Source organism: Asterias rubens, chromosome 4, assembly GCF_902459465.1.
Source record: "Asterias rubens chromosome 4, eAstRub1.3, whole genome shotgun sequence".
In the NCBI taxonomy this organism is placed as follows: domain Eukaryota; kingdom Metazoa; phylum Echinodermata; class Asteroidea; order Forcipulatida; family Asteriidae; genus Asterias; species Asterias rubens.
The window spans coordinates 6,426,751-6,454,516 of NC_047065.1; the positions used below are offsets into that span (position 1 = coordinate 6,426,751).

Genomic DNA, 27,766 nt, shown 5'->3' on the forward strand with positions numbered 1-27,766 from the left:
TTTGCGTCAGGATGCATTTTTATGTCTGAAGAATCTTTAACAAGGTTGATAAAACCAGCACCCAATTTCATGGAGTTGCTTTGGCACAATACGTAGCTATAACAACGAAAGTATGATTACCAGAACAATGGTAAGGATTGCAATATAACTAAACTGAGTAGTTAGGGTTTTCTGCAATACTACCAGTTATTATGGAAGGCTTTAACAATAATTGGTTATGCTGCAGAAAACAATACCTACAACTTATTATAGTATTGTATTTTGCAGCAACACCAAACGCTTTGCGGCAAAATACATTTCACTTTAACTATAGTGATGCAACAGAAAACACCTTTCACTATGACGATAGTATAATTCTGCAGAATATACATCTCTCTCTGTTGTGATGCTACAGAATACCTTTCGCTAGAACTACAGTGATGGTACAGAATATACTTTCACTATAACTATATTGATGCTGCAGAATACCTTTTACTATAACTATAGTGATTCTGCGGACTATAACATTTTCAATATACCTTTCTGATGGTTAGGAACACCTATTAAACAAGGTTTTCTTGTATTTTTTTATTAACCTAGAGGAACGAGTGGTCTTGATATTGATCTGCGTGCAATCGACATCAATCAGTGTCCAGAAGATCCAAATGAGCCTAATGATAGGAACGAAAAGAACATATTTGCCGGTTCAGACAGATGTCACAACGATTCGCAAGAGGTAAGTAAACAAAAGATGAAAACATTAACTTGAATCCTTTAAAAATGCAGTAGCTTTGGCAAACTGATAATACGACGAAGGACTTTTGCTAAATGAAACATCGTTGTTTTTTGGGGGTCGATCCTGTTGTTGTTGTTCCACAAGGGAAACTGACTGGGTAAATTTTGAAATGATTATTGGGGTTGAATTAAGAATTGTCTAGAGTGTGATTCGAACCAACGACCTCCGGATTGACGTGCCGGCGCTCTACCAACTGAGCTATCTAGCCCTATGTTGGCGGTCTCCCTATTTTGTCAAGATCTTTGTTCGGGGAGCAAGTCAGAAGCCATACAACCGTTAGCTGCCGTGTAGCCAGGGATCACACCAAAACTACGATACAACCTTGGAAGCGGCAGCCAGGGGATCACCTTAAGGGGATGCGATTTTTTTTCAGATAATTATAAGTTCGCACCCCAAACAAAGATATTGACAAAATAGGGACACTGCCAACATAGGGCTAGAAAGCTAAGTTTGTAGAGCGCCGGCACGTTAATCCGGAGGTCGTTGGTTTGAATCTCACTCTAGTCAATTCGTTGTTCAACCCCAAAAGTCATTTCGAAATTTACTCAGTCAGTTTCCCTTGTGGTTTATATTGATAAATTCCTAACCCCTACTCTTACCCTAAACCTAACCCTAACCCTATCCCTACCCCAACTGAAACCCCATAACTCAAAAACATAAACTCAACCCCAACAGCCCTATTAAAACCAAAACTTAAACCTAAACCTAACCACAATCCTTACCTGGCTGTAGGCCTTGCATAAACAACATTCTGAATCTGGGGGTTGTCAAAATATTGGTGTCGGAATGTTGGGTGTCGAAACATACGGGTGTCGAAATCAAAGAGCAGTCACCTTCTTAATATAAAACAGTCACTCCGGAGAGCATGATGTTTCCAACGCGCGTCCACGCGTCATCACGCGACATTAATATGCGAGTTCATTACCACGACAGCCAACAGCACTAAAAGAACTTCATCATGAACAGCCCGATGCAAGGAAGTTCACGATTTTACTAAAATCATAGAGGGCAAGGCCGTTGCAATACGTTGTAGCGATGTTGGAATGGGTGTGCATCGAGAAACGTAGCTCTCATCGACAGGCGAGCGAGCCTGCTGATGAAAGCTACTGGCCGAGCGTCTAAACAAGAAATGAGATTGCCTTTTGTAAGAAAGAAGTTAGTTTGGGGCCTAGTGAATGGAATCCGTAGTAATACACAGTATCAATCTTTTGTGTTGATGGCTCGTGACAGGTGAGGGTGGCAGATCTGAGAGGACCACTTGGCACATTGTGAATACAAGCGCCACAAGTTTTTTTCAGTAGCTGAATTCCCGCTTACACAACCGTGAATCATTTACCTTAGAGTAAGGACTGAGTCCTTACTCTATGATCATACTTGCATACAATTGGTACCAGACTAAAAACCAATGTACAAGAATCAGGAAAGTACATTTTAAAGTGCAACGTTAGACCAAAAGTCACCGTGTTGCATGTTACGTTAACAGAAGGTCATGGACAAGACAATGCTATGACTAACATGCGTGAATTAAGACATGTGATAGTTTACACTGACCAGACTGATTTTACAAGAAAACATTCAAGTACACATTAATGAAAACTGCGCTGTGTCGTGGGCGGGCAGTTCAGAGCACCTGACACTAGCTGTTGTGTTACCGTTCAGCAGGGTTTGGGTTCGAGTCCCTGTCTACGCACTGTGTCGTTGAGCGAGATACGTATAAACGATGTGACCTCTGACGTCACTCGAAAACCATGACATGATTCGCGCGCATACCGCCGGGCATGCCCTTTGTGTTTTGGCAACCAGGTAGAAAGTGTATGCACTCTTACTGTCAACAGAGGGCTGTTTGAATGTAAAGGTCACATCGTCCATACGTTAGTGCGAAAGAGTAGGGGTTAGCCCCGGTTTTCTGGTTCACTTGGCAAGCGCCCTTGTTTACAGGTTACCTCAGGCTTACAAACTACACTGATTAGGTTAACTTATGAGGCATACTTGGTTTCATTACAAAACTAGATAAGAAAAATAATAGAGGTCTAGTTCCCTGACCCTATACTACTGTGCACGCGCGCATCGTTTTGAACAATTATACTGACGTCATAGTCTGGCTACCCCAGTCAGAGAACCCCATCACTGTCTGCCTTAGGTGGAACAAACTGAAAATGTCTGCGTCGTGAGAAAGGGAATACGTCAACACGCAACCGGTGTTTGGTTTCCGGGAACTTGGAAATAATGCTATCGATCAAACGGAACATTATAGGGAAACAATTTTTGTCTGGTCGAACCACTATTCCCGGAGGAGAGGACAAAAGGTAAAGTAATTCTGAAACGGGATGGGTTTCAGGTTATCATGGCAGCTCTGATCGAACCACTTGGGGCTACTAACTAGAAAATGGGCGGGGTTTAGTCCCCCTTCATACGTGCAGTACTTCACGTCAACTAAATATCAATGTAAATGAGTTCTCGACACTCCTATGAAGACTCAAGCAAGTATTTCTATTAAGTTGTGGACATCCTTAGTATGCAAGCAAATACAGGTTCAAAGGAACACGTTGCTTTGGATCGGACGAGTTGGCTTTATACAAAGGGTTTGAAACCGATTATTATGAAATGTCTATATTATAATTATTTAGAAAGATTTTTTAAAAGTAGAATACAGTGAGCCACACAAATTTGCCTCGAAATTGCACGTTTTTCCTTTCACTTTGCGAACTCACAGTGTCGGCCATTTATGTGAGTCAACAATTTGACTCCCATAAATGGCGACTGTGTTAGTCGCAAAGGTAAAAGGAAAACCGTGCAGTTTCGAGGCATGTTTGTGCGGATAATTGTAATCTGCTTTTACAATATCTTTCTGACCATATGCATTTTATAACAAACGGTTTCAAACGCTTTTCAAAGACCAACTCGCCCGATCCAAGGCAACGTTTAGTATAAATTGAAACAGTGGAAGTGTCGATGAAGCAAACTGTACAAAGAATCGAATAGTACAGTGAAAGTTTGCAAACTGTCAAGTGAAAGTTTGCATAAACACTTTATTCTATGTTTTTTTTTTTGTTTGGGGGGGTACGTGCCCCTGAAGAGGAATTTGTTTGTGTAAAAACTCGAAAAGTACAGTGAAAGTTTGCAAACTGTCAAGTGAAAGTTTGCATGAACACTTTATTCTATGTTTTTTGGGGTATGTGCCCCTGAAGAGGAATTTGTTGGTGTAAAAACTCTTCGTTTCGCCAGAACGAACGCTATATGGTCTGCCTGCCGTAGGAGAAACATTTTTAGTCAAAGAAAGTTCATAAGTGACCATGGTTCAACTTGAACCAAGAAAAGTTCAGGTTTGTAGAGAAAATTTGTGAAGAATACGGCAAATTCGCGACGTGCTACATTGCTTGAAACACGCTTTACTGTCACTCTGTGCAGGCTGATTGACAAACACAACGAGTGAATGACGCGATGGGAACGAGGTTTACAGGTTTCCGTCAACATGGGTTCATCCCCGTACACTGCCTGCCACCTCAACCCTATGCAGGCCATCACGGCGCCTATTCATAAAGACCCCCTCGCCCATTGTCCACCCTAATCGGTTAATTTCATTATTTTGCCTCCGATAGCTGTCAGTGGGAATTCCCCGTTGATGGGAGTGTTCCAGATCTGCAGATTCCCTTGAATGGAGCGTCAAGCAAGTGCCTGGATCGATCTTAATTTTAAAGGACTGCACTCCTTTTCCTGTACTTGAGAGGAAAATATTCCCACCGTACTTATCGTCATTCTATACCCGAGTGTGAGTCCGCGGTGTGGTGAATAGTTGGAGTCTCCTTATGGTTGAAATCGACAACCTCCCCAGGGGAGTTTCAATTCAGTCGATAAACAACTGAAGAAAAAAAAACTTGCTGGGAATAAAGTGAGGTTTAGAGCTGAAATACGTTTCCATCGGGGCAATTATTGGTCATCGATGAGTGCTCGAAAAGTTTCAAGAGGTACTCCAAAATATCACACAGAAACTAGTGGAAGAAAACTAGTCGAAGACAGCTAATCGAAAAGTGATAGAAATAAAGATGACTGTTGGAAAACTTTGCTAGATATTGCCAAAAACAATCATCGAAAAATTGTCATCTGGTGAAGAACAAATCAAGGAAATTGTTTCAAAAGAATTGGAGAAGTGCTCAAAAACTAACTCAGAATCTGTATTGTTATCATAAACACCTTAAGCGTTGACTGAAACAACTCAAAGACTTCATCATAGTTCAGTTGTCAAGCAAAAAACATAATTGTTCTCGACACTGAAGTTACTAAACACATCGTCTGTGTGTTTGCATAGATTAAGTTCCAAGAGTAACCTCCTCTGTAATACACTATAACGTAAATTAAACGAAGAACGAAAACCATTGAAGAGTATTTGTACAACCACACAGGGACCTAGAGCAATTTAGGAGAGTGTTAAAACAGTCCACAGTACGCTTGCACAGTGACGACCTAACTACTCGGAGTCCACGGTTGTTTTGGTGACGCACGGAATTTAGTTCCTCACTAACCTAAACTGCAAAGTAATTCTGTGTTAGAGATCTGCATTTGATAAACAGGCGAGACACAACGCTTATAATACATTCGCTTAAGAAACAAACTTATGAAAATTCGAACCCAATTGTTCGTCGAAGTTGCGAGAAAATATTGAAAAATCACCTTTGTCGCACAAGTTTTCAGATGCCTTGATTTCGAAACCTCAGCTGAGGTCTTATTTGAGTGAGAAATTACTTCTTTCTCAAGAACTACATCATTTTAGAGGGAGCCATTTACCACAATGTTTTACACTCTCGCTAACAGCTCTCCATTGCTCGGTACTAAGTAAGTTTTTTTGCTAACAAATATTTTGAGTAGTTACCAATAGTGTGCAGTGCCTTATGGAACCAAAACATCAAAGGTTTTGTTCAAGGATAAATTAGTTATTTGTCATTGAACACATCAAGCCTGTGTAATACATATTCTACAAATGATGATACCCATATTACCGAAAACAATGCGACATGTACTCCTTTTCTCGGACCTTTTGCAGATTATTAGTCGTACTTGACTAATAATTTGATGATCGAAAAAATAAACAATAAAATTTACTGGTGATTAGAGCGAACTTTTCATAGGATGCTAAGCGCTTGGATGTCTTCAAAACAGATCAAATCAAAATCAAATATGGCCCTAAACAACAAGGCAATGGTGGTGTGTGACTTTTTCAAATTATGTTTCTCTGATATTTTTTTCAGACGAAAATCGTTCTCTAGAGGATTTGTTAAGATTGTAGCCCCTCCCACATCCACATTAATAACCGAGCCTGTACTCGCATTTTTTGTAGACTTATTTTTTGGTTAAAAGATCAAAACTCAGTTTGATTCCAACCGTTCGTCAGCAAATATCGAAGCGAACAGCTTTTTACCGAAACCTCTTCCTTTAGATTAAGGGTTCGTTGTTTGGAAGAAGACACATCCGCCGTCAAGGCGGAGTTACGTCGCGTGATTCCATACAGCTGAGTCAATGTCTACAACTCCACCGTCACTGCCCCATGATTTTTTCGAAATTAAACTCGCGCCCAACCGAGTGTGTATAATCACGTGTGTCAGTTATTAAAGTTCAATAGAAACATAAAACTGGCGTCTGTGTGACGTCCGGTATGTGCACACGTAAAGACTCTGGTATTAGAAGGCAAGTTGTAGGAAGCCGGGAAGAATGCAACCCCGGGCGATTCGCAGACCGAATCGTTGCTGAGACGGACTCATTCTCTAGCCCCTGCAGTGAAATGTATCCGGCAGCGTTTTTCTCTCGCTTCGGCGAGCGTTCCTGCCTTCAAACATTCACTCCCCGTGGCGGAATTTTATGATTTCTCTGTCAGCGGTTTTGCAATTTTTTAGTAACAGTAAACGTTCGACCGAGGAGGGAATGTTACTCATGATAAAATTCGCACCGTGTTGTGTTTTGTTTTGTTGAGTTTATTTTTTGTTTGGATGATTGGTCATCGCTACTTGCATCGATTCCTTGAAGGTGCATTCAACTAACACTTGATCTTTCACAAATCCTTCCGAAGATGTTCATACTTCTTGATTTGCTTTTTTCCTTTTTGAACAATTCTGCGTCGCAAAAAAGGTTGATCAAATTGCTTTTTTTTTCTTGGGGGGGGGGGGTGGCCGCCCACAATGTTAGTGCCTATGTATAATGATATCCGGACAATCTTTATGTATTTCGCATGTCTGAAAATAATACATCACTGAGCTTCTCAACTTACTATTACATTTTTGTGTCTGATAGTTTCAGCATAATACTGATAATTATTATTAATAAAAGTGTTAACATGCAAAGACCATAACTAGTTCTCTCCTTGTTTTAACCATATTTATTCAATAATCATTATTTTGTTTACGCAATACGATTAAAAACCTGCATACCTTCTTCCATGCTGTAACGTAAGATGCATTGCAACTAATCTTAAACCCCGCCGCTAATACCAGTCAAACTAACGGTATCGTATCTGACTTCCTAAATTAAACATATAGACAAATTGTTTCCCATATTCTGTACGTCATTGGAGAGAAGATGGATATGATGACGTCACCACACGGAACACAAATAGATGGTTTGCTGAAAGAAGAAGTCCTGAAATAATGGTTGTCATGGAAACGTGACTACGAAATTGGATGCTTTATTCCCGTTGGGGTTTCACTGGCCTTCCCTGGAAACCCGAAACTCTCCTAAAATGTCATTGAACTTAATCGTATCGCAGAGTTTTTTTCCCAAAACAAATTTAGACATAATACATTTAAAGTACTACTTCTTGTTTTTAGAAAACAGTATTAAACCGTAAGTTGTTTTTTGGTATCAAAACACTGCCTGTTTGGGCTATTTGTTTTGTGGATAATACTGTCCTGAAAATGAGTCAGGCCCAACTGGGACTCAAGGGCCAACTGTGACTCAATGCCCACTGTTACTACATGCCCAACTGGGACTCCGGGCCCAACTGGGACTCCGGGCCCTACTGGGACTCCGGGCCCAACTGGGAATCCAGGTCCAACTGGGACTAGGAATCCGAGTCAGTTCTGGCTCTGGAGTTTTTAGAGTGCAGGAATGACTATTGTGCACAGCCTAAGTGGTTACCGTACTCTGTTACAATTTTAACATAAGAAGGTCACTCATTTCATATCACGAAATATTAAAAAAGAACATGAACAACTCTTGTTCGAGCCAGTAAACATTATGCGCAAACCATTTCAACCAATCGAATTAAGGTTAATGCCTCAAGCAAACGCAGAATAGACAACATTTATTTCATTTGAAAATGTTACACAAAAGGTAATGCACTTATGTCGGCCTTTCATAGCCGGTGTGTCGTGTCGAATATACAGACTGATGAAGGTTGATGGGATATAACGTTGCATGGATGCGCGTTTCTATGTCTGTCATTCAACCCATTCAGCGTATGGCTGCATAATAAAGCGCCATGAAAAAGGAACCACTCAATCTGAGGTAGGCACAATGTACCACTTCAAGTTGTCATTGACAATAATGGTCGTAATGTAACCCAAATGCCTTACTGTTCTCCCTGAATGAAACAGATTACTCAGGCAGGAAGATGCTGCCTCGCTTTTTCCTTCCCTTTGCCCTGATTTATTTGAAGGCACTGACCTCGATATGAACAGCACGAGAAAAAGCACTCGGAAGCAATTATTACAAACACAGTTTATTTGTTCATGAATTGAAGATGGGAAGTTCCATTGAGTTTGGTAAGCATGGTGATGTTTACACACGGATGTGAGATAGAAATGGCAACAGAAGAAGAGGCTTGGGAGTGATGTTGGGTAGAAAGAGATCAATAGTATACCGACTTATCTGAAACAAATATGGGTGTAGCTGTGCGTATTTCCTAATTACATCTCACCCTGTTCATACTGCGAAGATTGCATTTTCTTCTTATAGGGCAATTTCCGAACAAAGGCTTACTTCCCTCTAGAGAGTTCACACGATGCCCCCTTTTCATGTCTTTCAGAAGGAAATCAAAAGAAAAAGTTGCCTTGAATTTGCCCTCGTTTTTCTATCAGCACCAAGACGTGAGGAAGGGACATTGTTGTCATCACTTGGTAATGCATTTTTAAAAGTTCGTCGCTATTCGGTATTTTTGAGGGTGTCATGACCGAGTGGTTTAAAGCCTCAAATTCAAGATCTGATGTTTTATGTCATCGGAGTGAGGGTTCGAATCCCGGTCATGACACTAGTTTCCTTGAGCAATATGCTTTACTTGTTGCTTTTCACCACAGTGGTTTAAATAAGTACATGTAAGTTCAAAGATGGCCCATGTGATTGTTTAAGCTAAAAGTGCGCTACATGTTTGGCAGCACGGTTACCGCTCGATAGTCCGATGGCCCGAAGGTTCAATAGTCCGAAGGTCCGTTAGTCCGAAGGTTCGTTAGTCCGAAGGTTCAATAGTTTGAAGGTCCGACAGTCCGAAGGTTCGATAGTCCGAATGGCCTGTTAGTCCGAAAATACGATAAGGTTAAATATTCCGAAGGTTAGGTAGTCCAAATTGACAATAAGGTCCGATAGTCCGAATTGACAATAAGGTTCGATAGTCCGAATCGACAATAAGGTTCGACAGTCCGAATCGAAAATAAGGTTCGATAGTCCGAATCGACGATACGGTTCGATAGTCCGAATCAACAATAAGGTTCGATAGTCCGAATCGACAATCAGGTTCGATAGTCCGAATCGACAATAAGGTTCGATAGTCCGAATCGACAATAAGGTTCGATAGTCCGAATCGACGCTAAGGTTCGATGTAGTCCGAATTTACATGAAAAGTCCATATTAAAGATTTATTTCGAGAAAAACAATATTCTATGGATCTTGATTTCAATTCAAACGTTGCTGAATCTTTTTTTGAATTGTTTTGAATTGCAGCTATAAGCCCGGTTCATACCTCCTGCGAATGCGAAGCGAATTTGACGTGAATTTGACGTCACAACCCTCCTTTCGCAGCGATATTCGCAAGTGAGTCGAGCAGAGGGCAACTGCTGCTTTCTTTTTGTACACTTATAAACTAGTATATCGACTGTGTAACTGCCAAACGAATTCTTATTACCTGTAAAAAGTACTATGATATTGACACTAATATAAACTTAATTTACAATTGTATTGATGTCGACTGTACAATGCTGCGGCAGCTGTCACCGATTAGTGATTAAAAACGGAGAAATCAAAGACACACTGGTGTCAGTTCAGCTACATAATTATAGAAATATTTCCTCAAAACTACATTTGAATAGGTTCTTATATATAGAAGAATAACTTCAGAACATACCTCGGAAACAATTTTTGGGTATGTCTGGCCACTGGAGTACAATGTGGCGATTTTTTGTCAAGGTTGGGGGACGGGGAACTAATAACTGTGAAGCGCTGGGCTGGGCTGCTGTGTTAATTTCAGCCGCAGATTAGAAACCTAAACCCGATGACATAAAAGGGTATATACCGGGGGGGGGGTAGGCGGGAGATTATTATTATTGTTATATTATAATCCCTAATTACATATTGCCGGTTATCTCCCCAATAACCCATTGCCGGTTATAATAATAATAATTATTATTATTAGTTTTATTTGAGTGGGGGGGGGGGGGGGGGACACACTCCCGTTGCCGTCCCATCACGCGATATGATGGGGAGGGGGGGGGCGTCAAGTGTCATTATGTCATTCTGCTCCACCTTCCAATACGATGGAGTCAGACTATTTAAACAACTTGTTTCGTCAATTCGGACTATCGAACCCTATTATCGATTCGGACTATCGAACCTTATTGTCAATTCGGACTATCGAACCGTATTGTAAATTCGGACTATCGAACCTTATTGTCAATTCGGACTATCGAACCTTATTGTCAATTCGGACTATCGAACCTTTTGTCAATTCGGACTATCGAACCTTATCGTCGATTCGGACTATCGAACCTTATCGTCGATTCGGACTATCGAACCTTATCGTCGATTCGGACTATCGAACCTTATCGTCGATTCGGAACAATGAACCTTCGGACTGTTGACCTCGTTTTTGTTTCGAACTATCGAACCTTCGGACCAACTAACCTTATTCTAAATTCTGACTACCGAACCTTCGGACCAGTAAACCTTCGGATCGATGAACCTTCGGACTAATGAACCTTCGGACTATCGCATCAAATGTTCGGATTAACGAACCCTATTACATTTTCAGACTAATGAACCACCTCTTATGGAAAATTTGCGCGTTCGGACTATCGAACCTTCGGACTATTGAACCTTCGGACTAACGGACCTTCGGACTATCGGGCGGATCCCGGCAGCACAGCCGTCGATTTCACAAAACTCTTCCTAACTTAAGACTAATCTTACGACTTAGGACGAGTCCCAACCCTGCACTGTAGCATGCAGATCTTAAGATTAATCCTAATTTAAGACGAGTTACTCGTCCTAACTCGAGATAAGACGAGTCCTAACTCTTTGTGAAATCGACGGCAGGCTGTATAATTCCAATTGTTTCGTTTAAATGGATGAAATAAAATGGCCCAGTGACCAGCCGTCGATTTCACAAAACTCTTCCTAACTTAGGACTAATCTTAGGGTGGCTGAGGGTACAGCCCGATCACTGCACAGTGCCCTTTTACAATTCCTAATTGGTCAAAGAAACTCACAAGAAAGACACATCTGTAATAGTTACTGATGTGGATTATAAGGATACATTATATATACTCACAGGTCAGTTGACCTGGTCCCGAGTCCCAGGGGCCTGATCTGTTTGGGGTCAGTGTGATCTGAAATCTGTGTCTAAATGACAATAAAAGGGTCAAACTTACGCAGACTCTCACATAGCCCTCCCCTTTTTACCAGTTTCCGGTTAACCTATCAACAAATTGGTCAGGATGCTGGTCAATTCTATAGTGTTCTGTAGTGTTCGTGCCAAGTACGAAAGAATTGTCTTTGCGTTACAGATTCAATGGTTTTACACACTCAAGTTACGCGCAAAGGACGTAGGTCTATTCCCTGTTTTAGGCACGGTTTGCAACGTGGTAACGGTATACATGCACGCAGGAGTTTATAGTGTGGGCCTCGGTTGAAGCAAAACGTGCTTTCTGGGTGGTGCCTTTACACAAATGGGTGATGTAAAACGTGTTTGATTGCAAATTCAAAGTCACACAGTCACGTATATTGTTACCGAAGATACACATCGGAGTTATATCATGTCACTCTGTTGAATACAAACGTTTTCAATTTGTATTACATGTTGTTGATAGTCGTCGTCTTGATGTCAGTTCAGCAATATTAACGAGCAGATGGCCGCTGCCTGACTCCGTATGACCTTTAGGATAGACTGGTGGTGGGCGGGCTGTTAACTCAAAGGTGACTCCAAATTGTACGATATTGAATCTAGGTCGTTTGTTTTTTATCGTAACTGCTATGAAATAATGGTTTAAACGTCCGTTTGTGTAGGTCTGTGTGTTTTGTGTACTTTCTTAGTATTTGTTTTTGCAGGCCCATATACTCGAATTGTAAATGGTTGAACGGGAAATTGTTTAGTGGTCTTTGCAGATGAGGCCCTTCCCCAAAGTCCCCCAGTGAAATGAGTAGACTCTACCAATCTAAAGTCACCTTCCAACATAAAGACTGTAGAGGGCGCTACATTGTATGGATGCTGCGCCTGAAGATTGTCATGTGTTGATGATAGCGGTCGGTTCACATAGAAGAAACAAATGTTTTATAGGGCGTGAAGAGATCCCCACTCACACAATATGCCACTCTATCTACAAACCAGTGGTATTAAATCATTCAGGTGCGGTCAGTTTTGAAAACCCGGCGACGATTCGGTTTCTTCTGATGTGTCAGGTCCTTTCTCGACCTCTTTTTGTCCTCATTCTCTACTAACCATGACAGTAACTCGCTGCGGCGACCTAAGCCCTATTCCTGTCTCAAGTTTCAACTAACAGACAAATGATCCATACAACCGATACCCTTTTAAACCTGGCTAATTAAATCCAGCTTTCTAAACTCCTGCGGCCTCCTCACTGTATCTTTTAAAAGGGACAGCAACAATGAAACCATAGTCGCCATTGTTTACTTTTCTATTATTAAATTTGTTTCCCGGTTGGCTAGCGTTTCACCAGTTGCAGCTGCCATTCGGGACAGATAGACACTTTGGCCTGTATTCATATGTTTCTGTTTTTGAGTGTCCATTCATGTTTTTGAGTGTCGGAAATGGGAAACTTCGTTTCTTTGAGGAAGACCTTTAAGAAGCCCGCAAGATATGAATGCATTGAGTATTACTTAAGACATTTGAGAGGCCAAGACCAAAGCTCTGTCAATCCTTATAGGTATCTAGTTCACATGGGGCAAAAGTACCCGAAAAAGGCGATCACCCTGTGTTTCCCATGAATGAGGACTCCGGAGTCAAGACTTCGATACCGAGGTAGATTCGTGTTTACACAAATAAGACGTTGACGAGGTGCGCATCTTCAGATTTGGGAAGACAATTTCACAGAGCAGAGAACGAAACTCAACATTGTATTTGTATTCTTTGTAAAACTATTGTATTGCTTGTTATTGTAGATCTTTTGAAATGAGATGAAAAATAATATTCTGCTCAGCAAGGAAAGCACAGATGTGACATGGCTATGTAGCTGGTAACCTTAAACTGGTTATCACCGGTTTTTTTTTCAGATCAAACACTGCTCAAAGAGTTATTCACACGGTGTTACCGAAAACCTCACCTAATTTCACCATGCAAAGTTTAAATGTTTACTTATTCTGACAGGCATATGATGTGCTCAGTTATGTTTTTACTTACGTAAATATGCCCTTGGACCCTGGTTATGTAAAGAGCCACTCGACGTTTCTAGGAGTATGCTCTGGTCGTATTCAGGAAATGTAAACTCGACCGCGGAGCTGCATACACACTGAAACAATGTACTGTGAAATGTCACTGCAGTACCGTATATACATCAGCTTGTCACAGTGCAGTATAATCTAGTTTAGCTTTTCACTGTACAATATACTGCAGCTTTTCACTGTAAAATATACTGCAGATTTTCACTGTACAATGTCTACAACTGTAGCTTGTCACTTAAGAACATATACTTTGACATGTAAAGCGAGTTGGTCATTATTTTATAAGTACGTATATAGCAGCCTGCAGCCTTGTCGCAAAATCGAGTCGTTAAACCACCGTGTTTTTGCTGTTCTCGTTTTCGGTATAATTTTTTCAAGAACCACCACAATTGAAAAGAGATAGTTCCGTCTCATTATCACATGGCTTAGGATAAAGTCGAGACGCAACTTTCCTTGTTCGTTTTTTTTAAAGGAAGTCTACATTCGAGTGAAGACGTCACTAACAGGTGTCGATGTTTTGTGCGTATTTTGGTTCCATTATGTTAATATAAAAAACACCTTTACGTCCACATGGATGACGGTTAACTTTAAGAATAATTAACTTGTACATTTACACTTTCCTTTATTAGTTTTATAGTTCCCTTTACTGTCATTTGCGGTTGGTCCGCGGTTGGTTTGTCCAATTCCACCTTACATGGTTTGGACAACACACAAAATACAAACAATTTTAGATTGAATGTCCATGTTGCTATATATTTTGAACTCTGGTATGTGGTTCTCGATTGAAAATCATCAAGAACTCAAAATATCATTGGTTGAATGAACGATCATTGTATTGCATAATGAGTTGCTTCCTAGAAATGGTGTGGTACTGTATTTATTACAACATGGGTCAAACCCACACACGTCTCAATAATGCTGAGTTCTTAAAACCCACCAACGAACGACACCAGGGGCCGGGTTTGTCGTCCCGGGCACATTGGCTGTCGCCTAGGGGAAAGGTCGACCGATACGATGTGTCTGACATGCCGTTCGTGGAGTTCAAGTCCCTGCATCGGTCTGTCACAACACCGCGTCGTCCCGGTCACTTACCCTTTGAGACGGATAGTAGGGTGGGGAAAGACAGATTCGCTCGCTCATCCCTCGATCCGATTTAGAATAGAAATTAGATCTACCCGGTGAGTTGACTCTCTTTCTTTGTTTGGCTCTGGTCGATGTTGTATTGCATTGCATTATGATAGAGCATCTACTGAACTCTACAGCCGTAAGTGATACTTTTGTTAAAGGTTCGCTTAAGATGAGAAGTTTAGATCTTAACAAAGTAAAGTTGGGTTTGGGTTTAAATATTATGTGGTCTTTATACTTATACAAACTAAAAAGTAATGTTGTATTTCAATTTGGTTTTGTCCTGTAACAAAAAACGAATTTTTGATGCAAAACCTAAACACGACAACCATTATTTTATTAATTGTTGATACTGGAAAACTTTTGGTATTAAGATTAAGTAGTATCTGATTTGCTGTTGTTGGGGAAATGTTGGGTTATTTACAAACTTGGATGAACTGTCCCTCACAATCTTCGAATACAATTCAAGGATAGCTAAAATAAAGTAATTGGTTGAACGTTGAGGAGCTCCTTGCCCCGCCATCATTTGGTGTAAATTTCAATAGAATATCTTGTGTGTCCTCTGTGCCAAGCAAAACATCAGCCCACCCAATGTTTATACACTTCATAGAAAATCGTTAAATCATACCCCAAAGGAAAACAGCAACTCGGAACTCTGTAAGTTTAACATTTCAATCAAGATCGCTCGTGTCAACCGGTCCACGTAAGTCAATCTCCCGCGTGTAAATTAATCTATGTTATATTCGGCTTCAGCCGCTCGATTAAATTTCAAAAATACACAAGGTGCTAGAATAGTTTTTTCCCTTCCAAATGGAGATTTCATAAGCTCTTGGTTTTGTCCGCGTTTTGATATAACAAGATCTGGTACCTTTACCTCGCTGTTTGAAAAGAGTTTTCACAGTTATGTCAACTCCATTGAATTGTCTACAAGCCAGAGCCCCGCATTTGGGTTTCCTTAAAGTAAAGGCATCTTCACGAACAAGACCTGAATGTTATCGAAGGCGAAGTGGGTCAGTGGATATGTCTTGGTGGATCAAACTTTCATTGTTGTATTGTCTAGTCTGTTTGCGCGGAAATCTTTGAAAACAGCTTTCGCTTTGGAACCTGCGCTCCACAATATTACGCTTAACTTAAGTCTACAAAAACCCCGGAGGGGTAAATTCATCGAGGATAACATTGGTTCAACCTAAAATTTAAAGGAATTGAATCTCGGGGGAATTTCTTATCCTAGTGTCGTTCTACCCCCAATCTGCAAAAAACATATTGTTTGTTATTCGAGCAGGTTAAATATTGCGAGGTTAACATTTTGTTTGTTGATATTTGTTGGCAAGGACCCACAGGATCTGTATCTAGTTCAACTCTGACCATAAAACACGAATTTGAAACGAGCCAAATTGTAATGTGATAACCAATCATCTACTACTTATTGATTATATTTGTACCGGTACAAATACAAAGTCAATGTCCAATTAAAAACCTTTCAAAATAAAAGTCCGGTACTTCAATGTAGTCCAACATTTAAACGTAGCCCATATGTTAACATAGGCACAACACTTAACCTAAATCGGGCTTCGTTATGACAGGGCTAGGTAACATTCAGGTACAGGTTTGTGGCTTCAATTAGGTCCAGGCAACATTTAAGTCCAGGCTACATTTAAGTACAGCGTCCATGCTACATTTAGGTATCAGGCGCCTTTCTGCGCCACAAAGCTATACAAAAATTAATTTTACTCAACTGCCACTTCAACTGGAATGCCGGATACATTATGAAACAAACCCTGTTCCATACCGTTCCAGATCGGAGTACTCGAACCGTTCCGGTTTCTTCATCCCAGCATGCATTGACTAAAAAATGAGACACTACCCAGCCCGAAACATACAGTGTGGTAGTCTTGCATCAAGGCGTTTGTTGTGAATATTTGACAGAGTAACATTAATAAGGCCCGTGGTGCGTTAGGCCATGCTTGAAAAAGACACGTGACGCTGTCGGAATAAGTCAACAATATGTAGAAAACCTAAGAATTGTTTGACATGCGCAAACACCATTCTTACCAAACACACACTGTTGTTGCCAAAGGCTATCCAAGAAAAATTAGAATCCCAAGTTTGCCCTTTGCGTATCCTGGTCGTCCTAGAATACGTCTTGATTTCATTAGTTTCCCATTCTTGCCTTGGTCAGTAGCTGTTTGATTGTTGTTGTTGTTGTTGTTGTTGTTGTTGTTGTTGTTGTTGTTGATGATATTTTTAATGTTGTACTTGTGATACTGTTTATGTTCTGGAGAATTTGACCTAAACGGGTTAGTTAATGTTAAAATTGTAGTTTATATTTCAACATTAGTACATAAAAAAGTATTACATGCGGGGAAGGGGGAGGGGTTGTACCCTTTTTAAACTGTTGTTTAGCTTTTAATTGTTATTATGTAATCTTTAACACGTGGTTTGAGCTTGTATGTGGTTGTGTGTATTTCAGTAGAAACACGAAACAAAGTTGCATTCGACAGTAAATGTGTGTTATGTGTGTGACTATTAAACAGACATTGGGCCGGATAAATAAAAACTAGCAATTACTTATCAAGTTAAAGTTTCAGCATTAGCAAGAAGACTGAAAAGTAAAAGATCAGGCGTGAACATTTTGCTCGCTGGATTACCTTTCACTTATAGACATATAAATAAAAACGACATTTTACTTGAACAACAGTGTTGCATATATGGCTCGGTATCGGGTCAGTATTAAAGGGTTATTTTTCCCTTGGTCTAATGATCCAACGATAAATGTTACTTATAAATTTGTTGTGTACTTTAATTGCTCTAAAAGAACCAATCTCTGGAGCGCTGGCGTGGAGAGGCTGGCTGTTTCCTCATCATAGCCACTCCCGCCATCAAAAACTTGACTAAGTGGAAACTGCCCCGCCTGCATTTCAGTTAATCGCTATTGATCAGCGAGTCCATGCCTCTATTGTTATACTCCTGAATACCCCGCTATTGTGCTTTTCTCTGACCATTTACTAATCCGTTCAAGTAAATGGTGTTTTTCCAGTAAAAGGTTATTTATAGAGATTTGAGCAAATTCTCATGCCTGATCTTAAACTTATTGACATTTTGTTAATGCTGGCCTTTACACGGCCCAGCATCTTGTGAAACTATCAGGTAATAGTAAAATGTCGGTTTTATTTACATCTCAATAAGAAGAGTCCCTCAAGCATTGATTTTACTTACTAGTTCGACCAATTACTAGCAATATTAAGGCTTACTTTTATTTATAAGGATTTAAGTAAAAGACTAGTAAAAGCAAATGCTAGTTTTTATTTATCTGGCCCTATGTGTGTGACAACAAACAGACAAAGTAATATACATGAAACACACCATGCTCATCATTCCTGTTTTAGTTTTTTGTTTGTTTTGTTTTGACACTAAAAATTAACAGTTCGGAGTGCTTGAAAAGTTCTGTGTATTATTTATACTACGGTACAGACTGGACTGTGTGTATTGTTCAAATGCTTTCGGGCGGTTCCTTTTATAAAAACTTAACTCGCATTGCCGCCATGCATTCTCCATTAGGTCGACACATGATAGAACAATCCTCCGGTGGACACATATCAAAACCTCGCCATATATGGTCACTTTTAAGAAGAGACTGCGAACTCATTTGAACTCGGCATGAATCATGTTCTATGTAATAACAGCAAAACTAAAGAATCAAACTAAATTATTAAACGCCACTGCTTTGAAAGATGAAAATCTAAAATTCTCAACGCAATGTAATCTTTCCGACTATAAATGTTTCATACAATCTTTTTCAGGTTTCTTTCCCAGTTGAGTTAAAGCTGTTCTCTCTGGGTTATGTTGCTCATCAATTTGTCATGTTCCGTCCTGTCCTATTTTCTCTCACAAAGTTTTGGGCACACAATATTTTGTGTTTCACCCCTGTTTAATCTGCTACTTAAACAAAGATAATGGGATTGCTATATGATTTAAACTTTTACACATTTTATCTCTTTACATTTTAAAGGTTATTTTGTTTACACTTCTGAACTTTTCAATATTCTTAAACAAAACATAGCCCCAACCTCAAGGTTTTCAGAAACTAGCTATTTAACTGCCGGCTGCTTCCGTGTGCCAAACTAACATCACTTTGACTTCGTTTTGCGGGAGGTTGCTTTGTAATACCTTCATGCTGCAACAAAGCAGCCATACGAAATGGAGCTCCCCGCACATGACGTAACGTGAGTGGTGACGTAAGTGGACTTCCGCGGAATTTTCGGGAAAACAGCGGAGAAGGGTTTTTAAATGGTCGTTTGAACTTCAATCTGTTTACTATCATGTGAGCTCAATTTCCCTTTTGATTAACAAGAAAGTGTCAGTACATTTCAGCAAAGCTCCTAAAACAGCATTAATTTAATTGTATTTAAAAGTTTAGGCAACAATTCACATTAATTAAACCACTACAATACACACTAATACAATAACGGGGATAACTATTGAAGCATTACCATGTTATGATTACATACAAAACTCATACCGGGGAAACTTTGGGTAAAGTTTACCCTTCGAAACGTCACATAAAGATTGTAATTTGTTAAATTTCAGTTTTCAATGAATCAAATGAATTTATTTAATTTAATTAAATGTTCCAATTGTCTCTATATATCTGTTTAAGTAATTAATCATTATTTTTTAAGCCATTAAAACTATTCATGATTGCTCTTTTTTGCTGAGCGCCATGATCTAGATGGAATGGCGCTATACAAATCTGGTTATTATTATTATTATTAAACGAACCGAGAAAAGTGCATCTACATTAACTAGTTTTTAAAATTGTGTTTAGACTACTATTTTATGTATCTATGTATTTATTTGTCCAACCTTTTTATTAATTTAAATGTAAACATGTCAACGGTCCTTCTCTCCCAAATTAAGTTCATTTTGTCTGCCAATTACCATATTCCATTTCTCTATCATCTATCTGTATATGCATTAACCCGAACTGAAACAGAATCACCGGCCCATCAACCTTGGTTGAGTTTGGGATGCGCTAACTTGCTGTCACCCAATATGTTCCTAAAATAGTATTCAAATATTTCCCTGTAAATATAACTATGCCCGCAATAGGTGAGGTACTTTTAGCACAGTGGATATAGCAAAGGTGGTTGAACGAAAGTATACGGGTTTCTTTTAATTATACACCTTCATGGTAGGATATTTGAGCTGCGTTTTTGGGGTCTTGACCGTTTTTGTACATATTCTCTGATCCTATTTCGACAACATTCTCTCCCTATGACATGGTTAACCTCCGGGGCGTACAGGCAATTATTTCATTTTATTTCTTAGACCCCACGGTACAAATGCATTATACTCGACTTTTTGTACGGATGCAGGTATTTTGGTTTCCCTTCTACCTCAGTGCGCGACTTCAAACTGGGAAAGAACGACGACGTATGACCAGCCTGTTGTACCAAATTTCAACCCGCTGGATATTTTGTCATGGCAAGCCAACCATTTCAAATAACCCATTTTCAGCATAAGTTCGTTGCCTTGTAAAGGAGTTTACGCCTCGGTTATTTCTCATTGATATTACAGCACAGAATGTCAATAAAGTAAAGGGGAATTGGGTTGGAAATAATTAAACATAAAACCAGAAATTACTAGTCACTGCCTTCCGGAATTACTGAGGTAAAAAATGCGTGTGTTTCAATAACTAATTAAATTCCAGTTATCTTGCGTGAATAGCATTGACACTAAAAGGGTGAACAGAAAGGACCTTTAAAATGGAACAATTAAAGAGGGTTACCACACCAAACAATTTAAGTTTTATGATGCACTGATTTTCCAATAAATAAAGTCGTTATGTGAAAGTTAAAACAAGTAACCAGTCTCTATAAACCCAAGGTAAAAAAATGGTGTATGCCAAATGCCACTTTGTTCAATGCACTTTGTACAAAGCGAAACATGGAGTCAATGTGTTAACAACAAATCATTCTAAAAAGTCCTAAAGGGAAATGTTGTTCTTCAGTCAAAAGGAAAACATGCAATGTCTTTTTTATTCAATACCAAAATTCACGGATGGACTAAAAGTTTCGTGTAGTAAATATACAAACCCAATTGAAAACATGACGTCATCGGATGAATTGGGATTTAAAAACAAAACAAATTACACTTAAAGGGGTATCAAACACAGACAGTGACATGTTACACCATTTGAACGTGAGTTTTAGAGACTTGTATTTTATTCCCCATTACGGACTCTAACTGTTGTAAATAAGTGTACCGAAAAAACTGAGTTTGACCATGGAGCCCCTCTTTGTGCATTTCAAATTGAAGGACATGTTTGCAGCAGGTAATTGATGTTAGTAGTAATGCAGGGACGCGATGGGTTTGTGCGTCTGATGAGACAAGAAGAGACTTCGGCACACAGTCAGTGTACGTTATAAGGAAGATATTTGCAAAATGGCCACGGCTTTTGATCCTACCTATTTTTGGAAGGATAGATCTGCGTTGGCCATAATATATCCAAACATATTTCATCACACGGTATACTCCAAAACGTGTGCCGAATTCAATCCTTTATCATCAATGGCACAACTCCTCAAAAAACTCCCCTATCGTAAGCATGGAGTTGCTTTTATGTTGTTGGAGTTCTTTGATAATAATGTGGATCGAAATCTTGAACAGTATCGAGGTCAGATTGGCTGTTTACTTTTCCATCTAGCATGACTACGAACGTGATCGGAATAATCAACCATACATTCATTACAATCGTACATCGCGTACGCAACAAACCTTGATCGCAGTTTGCACACAGGGCCATTCGGTTTGTGAGAAATTTTGAGTATGTGGGTCAGAAGAAACTACTGAAATAAGAATCAAGTTTTTTTTCATACGAGGTTGACAACTTAAGACAAGCCATTGAAAACTAATGATGTCGGAGACCTTTGTTCCGAAATACTTGGTTCATTTACAGCATTAGTTTCTTAACGAGTGGTTAAAAAAAAAACACTTGCAATTTACTGGGCCCGATTTCTTATGGGTAATAGGTAACATGCTTAGTAAATCTTGCAGCTAAGCACACCTTTGTAGGCCACACGTCCAAACAAGTATTATTTACATGAGAGTTTGGATCGTAACCAGTTTCTGTTAAGCAACGTTCTTTTGTACTTAGCGGGTTTATGTACTGGAAAAGCTCAGAAAGCGCGGCCCGTTCTTTGATGACCATCAAATAAATAAATATACAATCGCGTTTAAAGTCTGCATGGTACGGTGTCCTGAAAGTGCCATCCGACTTGTTGATATCTTAACAACAAAAACACATCTACAAAGATATGGGAGAGATGCCTAAATTATCGTCTTCAATATGATTATATGTGGTTGACGACAGCCACGTTATTGTCGGCTACTTTGAAAATTAGTTTAAACCCCTCGTCCGTCAAAGGATGACAGTAATATCAGAGACTGTGCTATGATTAGGATTTCTTCAATCATGTAGCATTCCATCATCATGTTATATAAACCTGTAATTAGTAGGCTGAATCAAATTATCAAATTATACAAGTTTGCATGCTGCTATTATATTGAGATGTATTATGTCAGAGTCTCGTTCGGTCGGTGGCATTTCTATAAGCTCCGCAGAATAATTGTGTAACGTGATTCACAAAATTGAGCATGGCTTAAATAAGGTAAATTTAATTAGGACATAAATTACCTAAAATGTCTTGCCCGAATAGATAAGATGAAATATTAAATTGTATTGTTATATAAAACATTAAAACAATGTGTGTATATTCGTTTTTCACGCACATAACACACTTGGGGAAAAACATTTATGGGCGTAACCGTGGTGATGAAATAACATTAATATCACAATCAGCTGATCAAATATTTGCACCTGCGAGAATAAACAGTTCCCGTTTCCAATTAAATAGAATTATCATTTGCTTTCAGTAAATATTAAATCTGCGCATCGTTGTTTTAAAGGAACACGTTTTCTTGGATCGGACGAGTTGGTCTATAAACAGCGTTTGTAACCGTTTTTTTTTTTATAAAATGCATATTATTGACTGGTTGGAAAGATGTTTTTAAGTAGAATACAATGATCCACACGCATGTGCCTTGAACTTGCATGGTTTTCCCTTTACGTTGCGAACTAACACGGTCGGCCATTTATTGGAGTCAAAAGTTTGACTCCCATTAATGGTCAACGGTGTTAGTCGACGAAGTAAGGAAACCGTGCATTTTCGAGGTTGTGTGGAATCTACTTTAACAACATCGTTCCAACCATATGCAGTTTATAGCAAACGGTTACAAACGCTTTTCAAAGACCAACTCGACCGATCCAAGGCAAAGTGAATTCCTTTGATGTAAACTAACAGTCATGTTTTTTTAATTAGGAAAGTCTAAAGTGAGTTTCATGCAGCCGACCATCCGCCCATGTTTGTCGTCTTCCTCCTTTCTTTTAAGAACGTTTGTTAATTACTCTTATAATTAATTGCAACAAAAAACAACCAAATTTGTATCCGAGAAGCGTTACAGACAGTAACGTCTCTCAGATTGCGTCTTCCAGTAGCGAAATACTCTTTCTGCGTGGACATAATCGCTCCAGATTTTTGGTGATATCTAAAAAATGATTATACCTTTTGAAATCAAGATGTCAAAGCTTTATTGTGTTTATTTAAATTGGTTTCAGATTCAAACAATCATGAGCGGTGCCCAAAACAAAATGAACACTTTCACTTCAAGAACAACAGTATACTGTATTTGATCAGTTCGTAAACTAACTGTCCAATTTGCGGAGCAAAAATGTTTATACACTTTCTAAAAAGGGCTGCTTTTTCACAAGACACTCTCTAGTATAGTTGTGGAATCCGGGTGATATTTTGTATCAGAGCTTAAGTCTTCCCGTCCCGCTGTATAGCTTCGGTAGGCCCCGGGCGTCGATGCGAACACACGCAACAAGAACACAATTTTCGCACCCGGGTGCAATTTGTCAAGAACGTGGTTGGTGGGGATGTTGAGTTATTTTGACGGCCGAGAGAAAGCGGCCTTTCGTCACTTCATCCGAACCACCTTTCCTTTTATCACTCGCTAATCTCCTATTTCCAGAGAAGTCATGAATATCTCTTTGGATCACACTCTTCAGGTTGTTGTCGGTTGGGGGTGGGGGGGGGGGGGGGGGGTCGGCGGCAGCCAAACACTTTTACAGTAGTAGGCCCTTGATTGCTGTTTTGTTGTCGTCTTTCAATACTTCCACATTAAATAGTACAAATAGTAATAACAATAATAACAACATTCGTAAAGCATTCGTGGGACCATATCTCAAGAACTATACAACATATTTTAAATCTTTTTTCAGTTATAAACTCCTTAGGCATAAATATTACTTTTGACAAACCGTGACCTCAAGTTGACCTCTACTTCCGGGTCAACCGGAAGTGGGACCATATCTCCAGAAATATACAACCGATCTTCAAACTTGTTTTCAGTTATAGACTCCTTGGGCTTCAAGATTAGTTTGAAACACATTTGACCCCATGTTGACCTTTATTTCCAGGTCAACCGGAAGTGTGCCCATATCTCAAGAAGTACAAAGGCAATGTTCAAACTTCAGTTATAGACTCTAAGGCAATAAATATTAACTTTGGAAAACTGTGACCCTATGTTGACCACTACTTCTGGGTCAACCGGAAGTGGGACTATATATCAAGATCTTCACAACCGATTGTTTTATTTTTTTTCAGTTATAGACTCCTTGGCATTGCAGATTAGTCTTTGGTAGCTGTGGGCCCATTTTGACCTTTACTTGCGGGAAGTGTGACCTAATATCAAGAGCTACACAACTTTTTTGAAACTTTTTTTTTTCAGTTATAGATTCCTTGGGCAATAAAGCACAAATCCAAGCAAAACATCACGGAACAGCTTCGTGTTTGTTCACAAACACTTAATGTCTAGTTAATGATATGTTATAGTCGATTGAGCTACAGATGTCATAAAGATTTGTAGATGTTGGACCACAGTGTGGTTTCGTGATGTCATTATACATCTCATATTCCGTACTCATATAGACCATGTGAACCTTGTTTATAATAAGTGTGACCTTGTACATTCTTTAAGTTTTCTGGCAGGCACTGTACTACACTGGTCCTATGGGAAAGTTGACATTTTGTGTCATAATTTCCACGTAAAACCATTTATGAAAGTAAAAGCTTGTCAAGTTTTGAGATGTGCCTCCTTTAATCATATCAAAAGTTGCCAATAATTAGACAGTGCAATCTCCATAAACTTTAAGATTTTATGTCTTCTTCCATTGAGCGGTGTACAAATCGTGCCTGCAGGAAGTCCAGGCTCTGTGGCTCTTTTGTAAACATGTGATGTCACAGGTCACATCGTCTATATTTTGTCATCTAAATGGTTGGCCATCAATCAAAATAGCAGACTCTGACAGTAAATCGTCTGTAATACGATAGAAATTGCTTTGCATGTCTTTAATTAGCAATGCAATTAATATTTAACAGTAGATTCATTGTAGACGTATGGTTGCTATTGATTTTTCTGCCAAGTCATTGACCGTTTGGAGGACTCTTTGCATCGTCACGATCAAAGCAGGCCTGTGGCTGTTCATTGAAATATGAAATGTCACCTAGTTACTGCACACGTGCGCCCTCCATCCCTCCGTCGTTCAATTAAATGGAAGGTACACGTTTGGTAATTACTCAAAACAAAATATTAACTTAAAAACTGACTTTGTAACGAGCATTGGAGAGCTGTTGAAAGCATAAAACATTGTGGGAAACGACTACCTCTGAATTAATGTAGTTTTTTAGAAAGAGGTAATTTCTCACTAAAATAATAAAAGACTTGTAGCTTGAAGTCTTTTATTTCTGTTTGAAGGCACACAAATTCGTCCAACAAGGGTGTTTTTTCTTTCATCATTTTCTTCCAACTTCGATGACTGATTGTGCCCAAATTTTCACAGGCTTGTTATTTTTTGAACATGGTGGGACACACCAAGTGAGAAGACTGGTCTTTGACAATAACCAAACGTGTACCTTCCCTTTAACAGGGGAGGAGCTTTAAAGGCATTTGACACTGTTGGTTACTGCTTAACAAAGTTGTAAGCTCAAATACTCACACGAGCAATGAAGAGCTACTGGGAGTAAACAACGTTTATGAAAAACGGCTCCCGATGAAGTAACGTAATTTTTGAGAAAGAGGTTATTTCTCACACCAATTGGGATTGCTGGTCTTTGACAATTCCCAATCGAACCAGTGCCTTTGTGACCAAAAAAAAAAAAAATAAATAAAAAAAAAACCATGAAGGAAGCAGATCAGTAGATTTAAATTTATCTCTGGCTTTTATAGTATGCACTCTGCAAAAACAAAGCTATAACGAACTCAAACTGTAAAGAAGAAACAAAATCATCCTGGGGGGGGGGGGGGGAGAATTTTTACATTCACCGTCCAGTTTCTCATGAACGCTAAGAAGCTTTAAAGGCACTGGACACTACTAGTAAATTTTGAGCTGATAACGAGAGTACACCCGATTGTGGTCTATGTTCCGGTTCAACGGGAAACGATGTAACGATAGTAAAATTAGAGGGAACGGTTTAATACTGCCAGGGAACGAAATATAATTTTGAGGGAACGGACAATTATTTCCAGGAAGTGAAATGTTTTTTTTTAAGGAACTGAAAACTATTTCGAGGAAACGCTGGGATTCATTTCGGCTTATTAAATGGAAGGTACACGTTTGGTAGTTACACAAAACAAATATTAACTTATATACTGACTTGGTAACGAGCATTGGAGAGCTGTTGATAGTATAAAACATTGTAAAAACGGCTCCCTCTGAAGTAAAATAGATTTTGAAATAGAGGTAATTTCTCACTGAAATATTAAAATACTTCTAGCTAGAAGTCTTTTATTTCTATCTGAAAGCACACAAACTCGTCCAGCAAGGGTGTTTTTTCTTTCATCATTAATTTCTCCCAACTCCGATGAACAATTGAGCTCAAGTTTTCACAGGTTTGTTATTTTGTGCATATGTTGATATACACTAAGTGAGAAGACTGGTCTTTGACAATTACCGAGAGTGCACCTTCCCTTTAAAGGAACACGTTGCCTTACATCGGTCGAGTTGGTCTTTGAAAAGCGTTCTGTAACCGATTCTTATAAAATCGGTATGGTTAGAAAGATGCTGTAAAAGTAGAATACAATGATCTTCACAAATATGCCTTGAAATTGCGTGGTTTTCGATTTACCTGAAAATGAAAACCGTGCAATTTTGAGTGATACTTGTGTGGATCATTATATTCTACTTTTACAACATCTTTCTAACCATATACATTTCATAACAAACGGTTTCAAACGCTTTTCATAGACCAACTCGTCCGATCCAAGGCAACGTGTTCCTTTAAACAACAAATTTACAAAATTTACTTAAAATTATTATCTACCATAAAACAGTAGAAAAAAAACTACATGCCACAAAGCCTATAAAAATAATATTACATATATCACATGAAAATAAATATGGGGAACCCAAACATAGGGTTGGGACGCTCAGTTGGTAGAGCGCTTGCACGTTAACCCGGAGGTCATTGGTTAGATTCCCACGCTCTATAGTCGATGTGTCTCCTTTTAACCCCAGATTATAGGAGTTCAGTATACATTTGTAACTTTCTGTATCTATATTTTGTCTTTCAGTGTATCTTCCTAAAAGACCAGGGTTTCCGACGTGGAACTTATCAATGTAAATGCCGTGCTGGGTTCTACTTCCCCCTGGCTTTCAGTAACCCACCGGGGGATACATACTTTAACGGCACGGACATGGAGGCGGAATATGATGCGTTCACTAAGAATAAGCCTAACAGGTTTGTGCAGTTAATTTCATAAAACCAAAAGTCTCTAGTGTACTTTTAAAATATTCATTTTGGGATGCACCGGACATTGCTTAAGCTTTTAATATGTTTAACAATAGCTGAATTCTAACATCAATACGAATTATCAATT

The 27,766-nt window shown here is 39.2% G+C and overlaps 1 protein-coding gene across 1 annotated transcript in view; it reads left to right on the forward strand.

Annotated features, from left to right (window-relative positions):
* LOC117289634 (probable G-protein coupled receptor CG31760) overlaps nt 1–27,766 on the forward strand; it is an 89,972-nt gene that overhangs the window by 16,831 nt on the left and 45,375 nt on the right. The window contains exons 2-3 of the mRNA XM_033770844.1: nt 580–715; nt 27,461–27,627. Of these exons, the coding sequence (XP_033626735.1) occupies nt 580–715; nt 27,461–27,627 (303 nt within the window). The remainder of the gene's footprint in view (nt 1–579; nt 716–27,460; nt 27,628–27,766) is intronic.